Source organism: Cynocephalus volans, chromosome 6 (genome assembly GCF_027409185.1).
Source record: "Cynocephalus volans isolate mCynVol1 chromosome 6, mCynVol1.pri, whole genome shotgun sequence".
Lineage (NCBI taxonomy): Eukaryota > Metazoa > Chordata > Mammalia > Dermoptera > Cynocephalidae > Cynocephalus > Cynocephalus volans.
This window is the reverse complement of record NC_084465.1, coordinates 47,529,728-47,547,187: the sequence shown is the minus strand read 5'-3', so window position 1 is coordinate 47,547,187 and position 17,460 is coordinate 47,529,728. Positions and strand designations below refer to the sequence as shown.

At 33.4% G+C, this 17,460-nt stretch overlaps 1 protein-coding gene across 1 annotated transcript in view; it reads right to left on the bottom strand.

The window, feature by feature from the left end:
- Positions 1-17,460, bottom strand: part of COG5 (component of oligomeric golgi complex 5) — a 338,885-nt gene that overhangs the window by 191,888 nt on the left and 129,537 nt on the right. Inside the window, exon 7 of the mRNA XM_063098584.1 lies at positions 15,968-16,098. Within this exon, the coding sequence (XP_062954654.1) occupies positions 15,968-16,098 (131 nt within the window). The remainder of the gene's footprint in view (positions 1-15,967; positions 16,099-17,460) is intronic.

Below are 17,460 nucleotides of genomic sequence, written 5' to 3'. Positions count from 1 at the left end.
ATTTTTAATTTTACTGAAAATTCATAAAACCTCAGTATGACTGCTACCAATCTACAGGTCACTGCTGGGAAACCAGTACTGTAATTATGTTATCTTTCTGTACAAATAAACAGGTCAGCCCAATCTTTCTGAAAGACACCTGCACACCACACATTATCCTCAAGTTTAAAGCCCCCATAAAAACTGTCCATAAAAAAACTCCTTCTTTCCTAGTACTCTAGATCATTCTATTCTCTTCGGAGCTTGATGGTTTTTAAATCAGCAGTAAACAGTTAATCAACTTCTTGCCTCACTTATCTGGCTCTTCACACTCTACTGCAAATCACAACTTTAGCATAGATTTGATCAGTAAAATCATAAATTGTCCTTAATAGAATCCTCTTTCTCATCTCACAAGTAATCCTGACAAATACAATGTGAGAAATTCAATTCACTGCTCATCTTGAACTGCCTGTTTTGTGTATTTATTTTTCAGTGTTCCAGGATCAGCTCTAGGACTTCTACTCTGTTTCCTTACATTCCCTCTCTTTACAAAACCCCCCCTCTCTTTACAAAACCAGACCAGTTCTTGGTATTCTGTGCCCTTGGGTGGTCCACATTCATTGCAATGCCCCAACCTGAACTGCAGAAAAGAGAATAGTCCAAGGAGATGCTTTCTTCCAAAGATAGCAACACCTTATGTATGAATATTGCTTCTAGCTTTTAAAAAGGGCCTTTACATCCACTAATATTATTTTGTCATTACAAGATAGGCAGAATAAGTATTACAATGCTCATTTTACAGTTAAGGAAACTAAAGTAGAAAAAGGGTAGGACCACAGCTGCTAAGTGGCAGGCCAGGTTTGGGTCTTGCGCCCTCTTCTAAACTCTCCGCAAAAGGTCATCCTGTCACCACTTGACTTTAGAAGATCTTCAGATGCACCAATTTTGCAGGTGAGAAATATTCTCTGGTAATTGTAAGAGATCTCAAAACAGACTAAAAACATTTTTCAAATACCAATCTAGAAAGAGATAAATTTCCACTGAAAAAGTAACAATATCTTCTACAAAATGTCTTGTCTTTAAATTAGATATTCAATATTCTTAAGAACAATTTTTTACAAATTGTGAGTGACTTTCAACAAATCATACTTATATAAAAATTTCCCAACTTCATAAATTACAATATAAAATTTGATAAAAGACCATGTAATAGAGTAGAAAGAATAATTTTTTAAGTAGAAAAATTAATAGACTTAGAAAAATTACATAGACTTCTACCTCCTCAAAAGCATTTCATAGGGCTGGCCAGCTAGCTCACTTGGAGAACATGATGCTGATACACCAAGATCAAGGGTTCCAGATCCCCTTTACCAGCCAGCCATTTAAAAAAAAAAAAAAAAAAAAAAAAGGCATTTCGTAATATAGCATCACCATTTTCTTTACTAAACTAAAACTATTTTTCCCGCTTTGAAAGTAAATATGATGCAATTTTTTTCTTCCTCTCTCAACCTCCCTGTAGCATTACATGAGAGGAAAATAAAATCCCACAAGAATACAGTCAGAAAAGAAGCACAGTTGCTGAAGATCCCTACAAAGCTTGCCAAAACAGAAACACTGTAACCAAAGCAACAGCTGGCATCAGCTAATGGAAGAGAGAAACAGAAAGACTGCTCCAAAGATCGTTCCATGAATTAGCAAGCAATATTCTAGTGTTTACTAAGCCATAGGCTAACATGAGATAACCTTTTTGAGCATAAATACAGCATTAAATCACGTTTCACAGGATTTTAAAAGCTTTACACAATTGAAATTAGAAATAAAGAGTGACAGAATTTGATTTAATTGGACATAAAATGAAAAAAGGACAAATATACAAGTCCACGTACTGTGGATGACAGCCTTATATATTAAAACTCTGAAAAGGATCAAATAATCCTTGTATCATGAAGACTAACAATCACATTTTACTTCCCCCCCCTAATGCAATACTTCTGTAGAAGTTAAATTCTTTTTCTTTAATGTATCATATATAAGAGCAACAAGTTGAGGGAAGAAAAAGGACAAACAGAATATAAATTTAGCTGATGCTCTTTTGCTATTACAGTCCATGCAGCGCCCTACAGAGTGACTCAGTTCACAAACCTTTATGACCTACGATTTTTCGACGAATTATCACTATGACTTTCAACAAATCACTTAATCTTACATAAAATGTCCCAACTTTATAAATTATAATATAAAATTAGATCAAAGACCATGTAATAGAGTCTTAGTTGATTACCACTGATTTTAACTGAAAAAAACAAAGAGATTAAGAAAGTTTACTTCCAAAATAATTTATTAGGGCTGGCTAGTTAGCTCAGTTGGTTAGACTGTGGTTCTGATAACACCAAGGTCTAGGGTTTGATCCCTATACTGGCCAGCCACCAAAAAAATAAATAAATAAAAAACCAAAAAAATCCCCCAAAAAGAGTGCAAATAATTTATTAGTGAAGAGATTTCAGAACTACAATATTTCCTCAAAGTTTGATTAGTACACCATTCCACACTCAATTAAAATAAAACAAAAAATAAGGAGCCTAGAATCACATTAAGAAGAGGGGGGAAGGGAGGAAGGAAAGGGGAGTGGGGAAAGGGAAAAGAGGATAGGGAAGGAGAGGGAAAGGAAGAGGGGGGTGAGAGAAAGAAATGATCAACATGTTCCCAACTCATTGGGCTTCCCCAAAGAAACCGAGGTTATAGTTAGAATGAAGCAAAGTTGATTCAAGCAAAAATTCAGAATAGCTAGCTTTTACTATATAGACAATCCTTACTACTGGAAAAAAATAAAATAAAATAAAAACCAAAAAAAAAAAAAACTAGAAAGCTTTTTTTTTAAAAAAAGATGACCGGTAAGGGGATCTTAACCCTTGACTTGGTGTTGTCAGCACCACGCTCACCCAAGTGAACCAACCGGCCATCCCTATATAAGTTCCGAACCTGGGGCCTTGGCGTTATTAGCACCGCAGTCTCCCAAGTGAGCCACAGGCCAGCCCTGAAAGCTTTTTTTAATAGCATAGAAAAGATACAAATCTAAGCATCTTTACCACAAAGCAGATAGTTCTTTAAACACTTCCCTGAGTAGAATACATACTTAATAAAATGAGGCTGGTTTTTAGGTAAATTTAAGACAATAAAAAGCACAGCACCTCAATCATGCACAATATAAATCCTAACATTTTATGAAAAACATTGTTAATAAACTCATATACATACATACTCTACACATAACTATGTCTTAGGCCAAAATATGTAAGGCAGCTTGTAATATCTGTGTGCATATGTTCTAACATGATGAACACACATGACACTTTTTCTGGAGCTACCACATGCCTAGAACATTGAAACCTTAATGGAGCCCGATGGGAGATTACAAGAACTAAAGGAAGAGAGAATCACATTTAAATAATGTAATTTAAAAGCAAGAATTATATTAGCTACCTTGGTTTTGATTCAGAGATTACCAGTAGCTTTGCTGATTCAGTAACATGCAGCCCGTTAATGCTTGATGTGTACTTCTCAGCTAACCTAATATGATTATTTCAGAACCTGTTAACAATCAACAGTCAACATTGCATAATCCAAATGAAATTAAGAAACTAAGAAGGACATTTAATGGCACAATTATGATCTTATCAACCAGAAATCAACTTTATTCTAGCCCTTATTTTGAAGAGAGGCAGAAAAAAGAAGAGAATTTATAAAAAGGCAAGAGGGAAAAATGACAGAAAAAAGAAAAAGGAGAGGTAAAAATGAAGATGAACAAGGATTCGAAGAGGAAGGTTCTACAGAAAGAGAAGTGATAACACAAAGAGCATAAGAAAATGAAAATGAGGAAAATAGTATAGGATGATCAATATAAAGAAAAAAAAGCTATTTTAACTTCCAAATTTCTTACAAAGTAAATTTGAAGAACACAGTCTATAAGAATCTATAGTTTGGCATCAAATAAAAGTTTTTAAATAATGTCAATATCTAGAAGAACATATTCTCATTGTATTAGATAATAGTAACTAATATTTCAAGGAAACTGTGCATTCAACAATATGAATTTTACAGGAAAATAAAAGTAATTATGACAAATTAGTGTGGCAAGCCCCCATATCTTAATGTTTTAATATACATCTTTAAGTTAAATATATAAACATGGCTTATTTTTAAAATAATGGTATAATAATTCAAGTCATTCTGTGCTTTACCAAAGATTTATGGCAAGCATTATTACCTATTCCCCCAAAATCCCTTCCTTCTTTCCTTCTTTCTTACTAGTAAAAAACTAATTTTCCCTTAGGGGTGGCCATGTGCACTATCTCAGGCAATGGCTCATGAATTGCCTAAGTCAATGTTGACAATTCTATTTCTCTTTGCCAGATATTGGCTTTCATAGTCTTCCTGACAGTTGGGGTGACCATGTGACATAGATCTGGCCAATGAAACATAAGGATAGGTCTGCTCGAGGCACGTTTTTACAAAAACCTAACCATTTTTTGTCTTAAGTATTTACCCCAAAGAAATGAAAACATACGCTGACACTAAGACTTGTATTGAATGTTCGCGTTGCTTTATGTACAATAGCTCTAAACTGGAAATAATTTAAATGCCCATCAATAGATGAATAGATAAACGTAGTTCCATAAAATGGAATACTAATTAGTAATAAAAGAACAACAAACTACCAATACACACAAATGAATGAATCTCAAAATAATTATGTTGAATGAATAAAGCCAGACACAAGAAAGAACATACTGTATGTCTTTGTGCTACATTATATTACATTAAACTATGGAAAATGCAAATTAATCTGTAATGAACCAAACGGTTGCCTGGGTCTTCATTTTTTTTCTGAATTACAAAATAAAAACTAATATTTACTACGATAATAAAAATCCAGCACAAGATTGTTTAAATTAAGTAAAACCACATAGTTATCCAAATACAAACATATTTTGGATAAATTTTTGAGAAACAGAAAACAGTTACACATAGATTGAAGATTGACTACCAAATTTTAATGAAACAGCAATGATAGAATTATCTACGAAATACAATAAAAATTTAGTCAATTACTGAAAAATTATTCACAAGGTAAAATGAAAATGAAATGCCATCCAGTGAACTGGAAAACTACGGAAAGTAATAATGCCAAAAGATCCTAAAGCTAAAAGCTGACAGTTAAGCTGACAGTTAATTAAATGTGAAACTACACTACAAGATGGCAATAAAATAAAATAATAAAGCAACCAATGTTACTGTGAGTTGTTCATGACAAGAGAATTTGTCAAATAATTAGGAAATGACATGACTGTATTATTTAGAAACTAGAATAATATTACTACTTTACATTTAGTATAAAACAAAAACAGAGAGAAATACCATATGGTAATTGAAATACTGCAAAAGAAGAAAGGGTAGAAAGAAAGTGAGAAAGATTAAAGCACCCACCAAGAAAATACAATTATTTAAAACAGGGATCAGCATACATTTTTCTTTAAATTGCAAGATAATAGATACTTCAGGCTTTGAACCGGACATAGTTTCTGCTGCATGTTCTTTACTTTGTTTTTTGTTTTTTCAGCCACTAAAATGGAAAAACAACTCTTATTGCTTGGACAATACAAACACAGGCCACAGGCCACACTCCTTAGTTTGCCAATCTCTGATTTTGAGTGTTAAGAGTTCAAATCAATTTCCACTCAAATTTACAGATAAAATAGTAAGGACATGCTAAACAAGTAAGAATAAACTTTAGGGGAAAACAATGAAATGACTAGTTTAAAAATACCTTCGTAATTTATAAAATACTATGCCAATACAAATTAATAACATTACTGTTATTCATAACAATATTCAAGAATATATTATCTTTAAGGAGAAACTATGGAAGAGTAACTTTTCAATGTAAATGTACTCCACGCCAGGTCTCTATTAAAATAATCTAAAGAAAGCTAATAGTGATGGGAGCAAACAGACATGTATTTGGGGGACCAATGGCAAATTATCAATGAGGCTCATAAAATAAAGGAAATACATAAAACTTTTAGATCTGCATATTTGAAGAGCTCATACTACTAGTACAATCATCCTTTAAAATTGTTTACTGTGTGCCAAGAGAAAAGCTTTGTACATGAGTTTAAAAAAATTATTGAAACTCTGTATTTAATAAATGGCAAAAACAGTGGGACCAAATATGCAAAAGGAGTTTTTGTAGGCTCACTTGATGAAATCTGTTCTGAATTCATGACATGAGCCAGCTAAAGATACGGAAGCTAGACCTCTTAAAGCTTGACAGATCAACTGACACAGTCTATTATTGGTGTTCATTGGATCCGTAAGAGAAGCAAGAGATCACACAAGAATTGTTGCTTGCTGAACTACTGTAGTTAATTACAAAAGGAATCAATGTGTTCAACTTGGCCAGGAACTTCTTTCTGAAGCTTAAGAAAATGCTTAACTTCCATAGATTGCATTCAACACAATGCATTTGAACTGGTATTCTTGTTATACCAGAAATAATTCGGAAGCTTCAACCACAGAAGTAAAAAGAGCTCGCAATATCATAACTGTATACTATGTAGACATTTATCTACTGAACTATTCTACATTGTCATCTTAGATAAATCCTTTCTAGCCCATAATGTCACGGTACTTTTGGCTGACAACTGACAAGCACCAGGACCCTGAGCTTGACCAGGGAGTTTTCTACCTTAGGGAAAAGGCAAGTTCATGGATGTTTAGTTACTATCATTAGTAACAACTGCCATGGGGAAGATTATAGCCAGGTACTAAAGCTCTGAAAAAACTGAATGCAGAGACACTCTTTCCGGATGACCTCTAAAAACAAGCAAGTACATCACCTTCCTCCACCCTGAACCTCCAGAAAGTCATGTGCTTCTTTCCTGGGAAAGCTTATAATTCACAAGTTACAGCCATCTTCCTAATTAAAATGTCATCATTTCACTGTGGGGGCCTGGTATCTATGGTGATACAGGAACTCGTCCAGATCAAAATCTCATATCACCTATTTTTGAAAGCTAGTTAAAGCTTGAGGTAATGGAGTCTGTTGCAATCCTGAAAAAACCATAAGGTCCTCTCTCTCTCTCTGTCTGTATTCTGTCAGTAAAAGATTCTGAGGGTCAGTAGAAAGAAAAAGAGAGAAATAGGAGTCAGAGAAGAGCTGCAGGTGGTTGGCATATCCAGCCCCATGCTTGTGACAAAGACTGCCTATAGAGTTAAAGAATGTTTTTTCTAATGTGATGATATTCTTATGCTTCCTCAGAAGATGTGCTCTAAATCATTAGTCCTTCCAAGCTTTTTGTATTAAAAAAAAAGCATGTTTGTATTATTTCACTGTATAGAAATAATAAGGCTTTTGTGATGTCAGTTTACTTACATATTTTTTATGTAAGAAGAAACAACAGTTCCTCTACATCTTAAGAGTAATTTAGTTTATGACTTTAAAAGTAAAATTTTGTAATAATGTACTAGAAATTTTGTAATACTACAAAGCTATTTAAAACCTACAAATAAATACTGTACACTTAAGCAATTAACTAGGAAAAAACAAATGATCAAAGACGTTATCCACATTTGCAAAAAAAAAAAAAATGGTTTAGAAAGAAATGATAAAGAAATTGCACTAACTTTCTTTTAACAAACAGTTGTTTCAGAAAATAAAGAAATGGCTATTGTCTTAGTCTGTTCTGGCTGCTGTAACAAAATACCATAGACTAGATGGCTTATAAACAACGGAAATTTATTTCTCACGGTTCTGGAGAATGGAAAAATCCATGATCAAGGTGCCAGCAGATTGGCTGTCTTCCTGATTAATACAAGTACATCTTTTTTTGCTGTGATCTCACATGGCAAAAGGCATAAAGGAGCTCTCTCAGGCTCTGAGTGAAATGAGGGGTAGGGTGAGAGAGGAAGATTGATGGAAAATGCAGAAAGTCTTTTATAAAGTCACTAATCCCATTCATGAGGGTTCCACCCCCCTTATGACCTAATCATCTCCCAAAGTCCCCATTTGCTAATGTTATCACCCTGGGGGTTATGATTTAGTAAACGAATTTTGGGGCACATTAACATTCAGACCACAGCAGCCATGCAACTGAAGTGACAGCATATCTGCAAGTTACAGTTGGGTGACTATCGCTACTATTATTATTGTTTCCTAAGAGCAGAATACAACGAAAGTAGTAGAAACACCATACATTTCTGTCTTTAATGTGATTTAATTAGACAATTAACAATTTGATTAAAAAGAAAAAACCCAATTGACTTATCAGCCAATATCCCAATCATCTAAAATTATTGAAGATGGTGAAGATGAAGAATTTTTGATGTTCTTAACTACTACTGATTTTACAATTGGTGAAGACTCTTGCGGTATTTTAAGTTTTATAATTAACTGATATCGAAAATGATGGTCATCAACTATACACTCAATAAAAAAGGATCATCAACACTTAAGAAACCAAATTAATGTCAAAAACTGATTATTAAATGTAAGTAATGACATAATATAATTTGTCTAAAGTCCCTTGTTTATTGAACATTTGGGCTACATGCCTATAAACTACTTAAGTATATAATATTTCATAAATTCACTAGTACTTCAAAATTAAAACACTGTAATTCTATATTTTGGTCTATAGTTATAATAAATATGAATTATATATTTAACTATTTCAATGATTTCTGATAAATAGGAGGATATAATTGGAGAATGAAACAGATGTAAGCTGTAGCATCTGTTTTATAATAAGTGAAGAGAGAATTCCAGGCATAAAAAGAACACAAAGCACAAAGGCCCTAAAGGAGGAAGGAAAATGGGATGTGAAAAACTAAAAGAAAGCTTGTGAGACTGAAAAGCAGAGAACACAGGGAAGAGTAGCATAAAATGCGCTTGTTTAAACGCTAATGAGAAGAAGGTAGTAAAAGGGAGAGGATGAAGATAAAAATGAGATGTAAATAACATCATAAGTGTCAGCAGCATCTCTGTGAAACAGAAATTAAAGGCATCTGCTCAGAATAAAATGGGAGTGGAACAAAAGGGGAAAGCTGATGGAAAGTGGGGAAAGTCTAAAATAGTAATTTCAAAGGATAAAAAACAAAAAAATTTGGCCACAGAATAAAAAATTCTACAGAATTAAAAATTCTGCAGAATACCTGAGGTACCAGTTTAGTCATCATATGGAGACTCTCTAAAGAAATTTTTATGTTATAAAAATTCCTTTTTCAATATAAATTACTTCACAAATTATCAAATAAATTTCCATGTAATTATTTAACAAAATTAGAATAAACTGCTTGGTCTTATTAAACAAGGGGGAAAAGCAGGAGCACCAGACCATGATGGCACCACTTGCCAGCTGTGTCATCTTCAGTTAATTTCCTAACCTTTTGATGTCTTTGTTTCTTAAACTGTATAGAAAGTGGATAATTGTATCTTCCTCACAGATTTGTTATTGCGATTGAGGTAACAAATGTAAAGTGACTAACACAAAACCTGGCAAAGAAAAGGCATTCAATAAAGGTTAGGTTTGTTCTTAATTCCTTAACTGCCTGCTGACACAGTGGGATGACACCTCTGTCTTGTTGCTCTCCAAGAAGAAAAGGCACTAGCTCCAAAACACAGGCTCTTTCCACTAAGACTGCTTCCCAAGAAAGATTATCTCAGTGGCATCATTATTGATTAAGTTTAATCCTCTCAGCCCTGCAAAAACAGAAACTCAACCATGAAAATAATCCAGAGACCTAAGTCTAAGGAAGACAGACACATAACTAAATTCAGAAATAAATGATGTAATAACACAAATATCAATTTTCACACGAGAAATACAGTACATTCTGGTAATTGAACCATAATGTTAATACTGGCAGATCAGTACATTTTCTTCCTTTAGAAAAATTATGTAGGAAGCTGCTATGGTCTGAATGTTTGTGTCTCATCCCCCATCCCCCCCATTCATATGTTGAAATCCTAGCTCTCAAGGCGATGGTATAGGAGGTGGGGCCTCTGGGAGGTGATTAGATCATGAGGGTGGAACACTCATGAATGAGATTAGTGCCCTTATAAGAGAGACCACAGAGAGGTAAGGACACAGTGAAAAGTCCCATCTGTGAACCAGAAAGTTGGCTCTCATCAGACACCCAAACTGCTAGCACCTCGATCTCGTACTTTCCAGACTCCAGAACTATGAGAAATAAATTTCTGTTGTTTATAAGCCATCCCGTTTATATTTTGTTATAGTAGCTGAATGAACTAAGACAAGACAGACATCAAATTATACTCTGACAGTTACTTTATACAGCTAAATAAGACAAACAAATTAGATAGTATTAGTGGCTAATGTCAATAAACTATGATAATATGATCCATACAGCCCTACAAAGAGACAATATTCCCATCCACTGAGCAGAATCTTTCCTTCTCTGAACCACGCTGAGAAATATAACAAAACTGTTAACTCCGACTCCTGTTGTTCTAAGATCTATACAAATAATTTCTACATTTTTTTCATCTTTATCTAACTTAATCTCATTAATTAGAAATGGGCCACTGATTAAAGAACAAGTCATCTACTTTAATTATATTTTCATTAACTATATACAGTCTGAACATGTAATAAAACTATCAATATTAAGGAATGTTAATTTCTTGAACACTTATCAGTTCTTTATTTTTAATATGAATTTAAAAACTGAAGCAAAGTCAAATTTGAAAACTGTTAAAATGTACAAAAAACAATAAAATATCTAAAATATATTTTGGGAACAACTATCCTAGAAAATACTTTCTCACATTAAATATGTGAGAATACAATAAAAAATAAACCTTAAAAGTAACCATTCCTTTATGACATGTTAAAGTCACTCATCACTATTAAAAATAGCATTCTAGTTTTATAAACTTTGGTATTGTTTCCTTTCTAGAATTACTTTCTTTGATTCCCATGACTTTAAAATATAGCAAAACACTAAGAAGTGCATAAAGATATATACAGACGTGTGTGTATGTTAGTAAACATTACACAGGTAAAAAATTTTAAATGATGTATGTATACGTAAAGTTTTAAATCTCTGATATAGAGAAAAGATGGCCATTAGATGAGTACAAAAGGCTTGTGATACTGCACTTTCTGAAATGTTAATTGCTATCTTTCTTGCAACTAAACAAGCTGAGCTAATATCAATTATCTACAGAAACATTCATCTTTATTCCAAGTTGACTTGGAATTCAAGTATTTCATTGAGAAGGTCAGAACTGTGCAATTTTCCTTCCAAAAAAAATACTAAGGTTGTCATATAGTGTTTCAATCAATTATTTAATACAATTACTTATTTAACAAATATTTATTGAACAATTCAGGGAATAGGAAAACAGATGAAAGATACTTATAGTTCTTAATGAACCTCAGTCTAGTGAGTACAGTGGCAAAACATATATTTTAATACAGTGTAATAAATTAAATGTTCAAATAATAATAAATAACATTTATTAATCACTTCTTTCTTTCTTTTTTAAAAAAGTGCTATTTCGTGACCCTAAATAAAGCTTCTAAACCCACCCAGGATAATAAGAGGCAGCTTTCTGGAGAAGTTAAAGAAAGCCCGTGATATTAAAGAATAAATACAAAACAAACATACAGGCCATCCACTGTGTGGGTTTCCCTTGGCATACCACCTCTTTAGGCTGTGCACCTAGTAGGCGTTAAGCCATGATAAAGACCCTTGCTTAGCTAGCAGTTTCTATTTTGTAAGGTAACTAGAATTCCTACCTCAACTTCGTGACCTATGCAAAGATGGTGTGGACCAATGTGCCCAATGCATGGTGCTCACCAGCCTGCCAGGCTCCGCCACCCCCAGACAGCAGAGACAGAAGGGCCAGAAGGACTCAGAGGTCTAATGTCAGTCAGCACACACACCTGCAAGAGAGGCTAGGACTGGTCCAGCTTGTACTATCGATAGTTTTAAATAAAGAATTTATCATTTAAATAAATAAATAAAAACACAAATAACCAGGTGAATTAGACTAATAAGTGTGTTCAAGGAATAGTTAACATTTAATGCAAACACAGAGAGACTGAACAAACCTGGAATGTTCAGGAACCCAAAGTAGTCAGCCCTAAGTGTCATTTGGGCATATGAAAAGAATGCAAAAAGCAAATGGGGTTAAATTTGAGATTTATAATGAGCAAAATTGTTGATGAATTTTAAGTGGTGAATGGACATGATTAGATATCCCTTATATTAAGATCATTCTGGAAGAAGTATGAATATTAAATGGAAACTGGGGACACTAACAGAAGACTACTATAGTTATCAAGGTGAGAAAGCTAAGGGTGTGAAATGAGAAGACAGAAACAATCAGACTAGACTAGGGGTCAGCAAACTATGCCCATGGGATAAATCTGGTCTGTCACCTGGTTTTGTAAATAAAGTTTAAATGGAACATAGCCAAGCTCATTCATTAACATATTTTCTATGGGTGCTTTCCCACTACAACAGGTCTTTTTCTTGAGCCCTCCCAATGATATCCTCTAATAAATCTCTGTCTACTAAAACTTGCTAACATAGATTCTATTCTCTATAAGCAAACTCTAACCAATACAAGCATCCTGCAGGAAGGCAGATATACAGATCTGGAGTTTCGAAAAGAGATCTGAGATGCAGACAGATTTGGAAATTATCAGCAAATGGGAATACATGAGATCGTCAAGAAAAAGCATTTAAATTAAAAGGAGGTCAAACAGATATACAGAACATTAAGGAAGTGAGCAGAAGTTAATAATAAAGAAGAAATCAAAAATAAATGTCAAGAGAAAAAGAAAAAAGAGAACAGGAAAGACTGGGATTAGAGAAACTAAAAGAAGAGGTGTGAGAAAGTAGAAGCGGTCACCAATGTCAAAAATTTGAAGAAAGCAAAAAAGGTCAAGTCCGTTGGGAAATCAGAAGGTCACTGATGACTTCATTGAGAGTAGATTTCTTAAAGAAAGCATGTTTGAAGCCAAAATGAGTGGACTGGGGACTACAGGAGAAGTCAAGAAAAGGAGACAGTAAGAGTGGTCTATTCTTCCAAAGAATTTGTAAAGAGACTAGGAAATAGCTACCTAATAACTTAACTCCTTAAACAGTTATGTTAGGAGAAGCTTCAGTATGTTTGTATGCTGCTAGTAGAAAGGGAAAGATTGAAGATTTAGATAAAAAAGGAAAGTACAAAAGCAGGGCACCAAGGATGGTGTGGAATAGATCTTTAATGGGAAGGTAAGAGATCTGATGGAGTTGCATATTAGAAAACGAAGCTGGTAAGAAGTTGAAAAAAGCGATGCCCCACACTGGCCAGTTAGCTCAGTTGATTAGAGCATGGTGCTGATAACACCAAGGTCCTGGGTTTGATCCCTGCACCAACCAGCCACCAAGAAAAGGAAAAGGAAAAATTCATGCTTCATGGCTTTGATTTTCTTTGTGAGGAGTAAGACAGATCATCTTATGACAATAAAAGAGAAGGAATTGAATTGGAGGTTTACAGTGAATAAAGATTTGAAACAACCATTGCAAAACAGAAGAGGGAACTGGACTTAATAAAAAGTAATGGGAGCCCAGCTGCATTTCAGAACCATAAATTTTAGTAACATCAATCTTACGGTTATCTATTTTGTTTTTGTTTTTTAACTGAGCAGCCTGTATAGAGAAGCAAAATAGAGAAAAATGTTCAATGATCCACAGATGGCATTTTGTTGTGAAAAACTCTTGGAAAGGCAAGAGTGAAAAAATTTGAGCATATCATCAACAATGGTTCTTGTTTCCACACCTACTGAATCAGAATCTCCAGGCATTAGGCTGAGCAATCTGTGTTTTAAAAAGTTCTCCCAGGAATTCTGATGCATGCTAAAGTTTGAGAATCACGAGTCAGGAGAATAGCAGAATAGAAAGAGCTTAGATCAACTTAATATGAAAAAAGAAACAGAGCTAGAGAAAAGGACAGACATGGTTGACAGAGTAGAAAACCATCAGGTAGTAAAGACACTGATGTTCTAGATGAGTTAAAAGATTAATGTTGTAGATGAATAAAAGAATTATAAGTTATTAAAAAATCAAGGGAGTGAGAGGGCAGGAAAAAAATAGGAGTCTAAAGTCAAAGAATGAGACACTGGAGACTTGGACCAAATGCTAATGATGTCAATATCCAAGGCTGATAATGAGAAAAAGATGTTAAAGTAGAACAGAAGGGAAGGACACTGGACTCAAGTTTAGGCCAGCAGATTTCAAACGACTGTGAGCCCAGTGTATGAGAAAATAATCTCCATAGGTACTGATAACACCCAGGATTATGGGATTTGGAATAGAGAGAAAACAATACTTCCAAAATACTGGATGAATATATAGAAGAGACAAAGATATGAGGAGATAAAGGCAACCATATTGAGGAAGAGGACAATATATGTTATAGGAAGCTAATTCCCAGTCTAAAAGCTAAATAAAGTATAATTTATATAAAACAGAAGGTTACAGAGTCAAGCCCAGAGGCCACTTCCTTGGAAGGCAACAGTCCTTTCCTGTTTAATTCAGAGCAGAAATTTGATTTAAAAAATTGTCTTTCTCAAGTGAATGGATATGATGTAGTGGGGGGGGGAGTAGGAAGCGGGAAAGAAGAACGGGTAAAGGGACAAGAAAATCATCTACAATGTATATTGAGAAGTTAAAATTTTTTTAAAAAAAGGTATCTTTCTGTCTCTTTTGAGGATCTAAAAACGTTATCCTCTCATTCAATATAGAGAAATACCCTATATATAAATACATATACTTTTTTAAAAGCAGTGTAAGTGTTTATCCTCACAGAGAGACTTAGAATTTAAAAATAACTGACAAAACAGATAAAACTGACGTCTAGTGTTAGAAGCTAGGATAACGGTTACCTTTGGGAACAAGGGAGAGAGTAGTAATTGTGAGAGGGGGTGAAGAGACTCTAGGAATGCTGGTAATGTCCTATTTCTGGACCTTGATTTCACAGATATGTTCACATTGTGGCATTTCATTTCATATGTACATGTTCAATTTGTTCACTTTCCATTATGTATATAATTTTCAATTTAAAACGTTTATTTTTAAATGTAAGTGATATTCAGTTATATTTTTAAAAATTACAACTATTTGGGCCGACCCCGTGGCGCACTTGGGAGAGTGCGGCGCTGGGACCGCAGCAGTGCTCCCGCCCGCGGGTTCGGATCCTATATAAGGATGGCCGGTGCGCTGCTCACTGGCTGAGCACAGTGCGGCCGGTCACAAAAAGACAAAAAAAAAAAAAATAACAACTATTTAAGAATCAGAAGTCAAAACAAGAACTTTTCTGATTTAGAGACAACTTAAAGAACTGAATATTAACAACATTATTTTTGTCAGTACAAATATACAAAATTTCAGAATATGACGTTTACAGAACATGAAAAGAAACCCTAAGTATTAATAACTGTATTTGGGTCCAATACAAATGGAGAAAATATCTGGATGTAATACAAACATAAAACTGAGATTTAATTCCAAAATATTAATACTTCTGGGTTTCTTCTAATTCAGAAAATTAAATATCAACCTTACTGGGTTGTTGAAAGGCTTCCATTAGTAACAGTGCCTTAGACAAAGTAAGCATGCTCAACAAATATTAACTAGCTATCTATCTACACATGCACATCACACAAAAATAAATTTCATATTATATACATCATACATTACAAACCTTAGATCTATTTTAGAATTAAATATATGAAATATATAGTAAATAAATTTTCCCTGTACTTATCATACACTACTCTCCAATTTAAATTGTAGACACAGTTCCTCAGTGATAAAATGAAACCATATATTACTTTTATGAATTCAAAATCAAATGTTAATCTGTATTATGACATTTTTCAAATTAAAAAAGCAATATTATTTTTATTACCTGAGTCTCCACACCCTGCTCCAGTAGGCGCTTAGCTTGATTTTCCACTTCAAGTCGGGCTCTTGCAATAAAACATAGATCATTTTCTATTACTTCTATTCCAGAAAGATCTATTCCTTGAGAAAGATAATCTATTTAAAAAACACACACATATTTAAATATTTCAATATCAAATAAATATCAAAGTATAACTTACTTAAAAAAACTACAGATTTGCTGTTGATCATGGTTCACTTTCAAAATCTGTGTTTTAAAAAATAGTTTCCCAAACATTTTGTATCTATTAAACTTTACTCTCAAGCAAAATGTTATCAAGAGTTGGTAAAACAAGAATAGAAGTTATGATTATAAGTTCAAAGCAATGTTAACAGATTACATAAAAAGTAGTGTTAAACTTAAATATTAATGCAAATATCCTTATAGTCTCAGAAATTTCTCAAGTTGCAAGCAGTTTTACAAGTTACTCTGTAATAGCAAAATATCTGAAAAAAAAGTTCAAAATTTAGAGAAAGACTAATAAATTATGAAAAAAACTTGGCAGATTGTCAGTTTTCATGATCATGCAGACCTAACATTGAAGAACTTTCATGGTATTACCAAATGAAAAAATATATAGAGACAGGAATTAATTCTATTTTTATAGAATTATATACACAAACTTGTGTATATAAGCAGGAAGTGTGAAAAGAATAAATTATAAACTATTCACAACAGTTGTTTCTACAAGTTTGGGTATACTTAAAATTTAAAAAAAATTTTTTTTTGCTTACTCTTAGACCTATCTAAAGCAACTAAAATGCCAGGAATAAAGATCAAGGTTTAATTAAGCAGTTTAGACAAAGTTCTACAACTCATATTTTCTATTTTCATAAGATAAATTATTTCTAGGAAAAAATTTATTTAGATAGATGACTTCATTTTGCCACTTAATAGAGTATCAAATGTATTTTTCACTAAATTCTCTTAATTAGAACTAATTTTTTATCTTTAGTCTTATTAAAATATATTCCTAGCACTTCCATATCATCATAGGTGTACTTAAGCTGGGTTGCAAGATACTACTGAAGTCAAACTACATTAAAGCATCCAGTACAATGCTAACTAACCACTTAGGAGCACTCAAATATCTGCTAATTGAACACCATACAGTTAGTTCTACATAAAAGAACAAAAAGAAATAATATAAAGGGCAGTTTTAATAGTGGTTATTGCTAATTTTACTTCAACCACAAGTGTTTTTTTAAAATGTCTATATCTAAAGGGACTTAATGCTTACTGCAGTGGAAAGAATACTGAAAAATACCATTAAATCATCTGGGTTTAAATTCTGCCTAGAAACCTACTCACTAGTTGGTCATGGTCAAGAGATACAGGCTCTCTGAGCCTTAATTTTTTCATCTTTAAAATGCCAACAATTTAAAAGTTGTTCTCATAGAAGTAGAAAGTAGAATAATGATTACCAGAGGCTGGGAGAGGAGGGAGCAGAAGTGGTG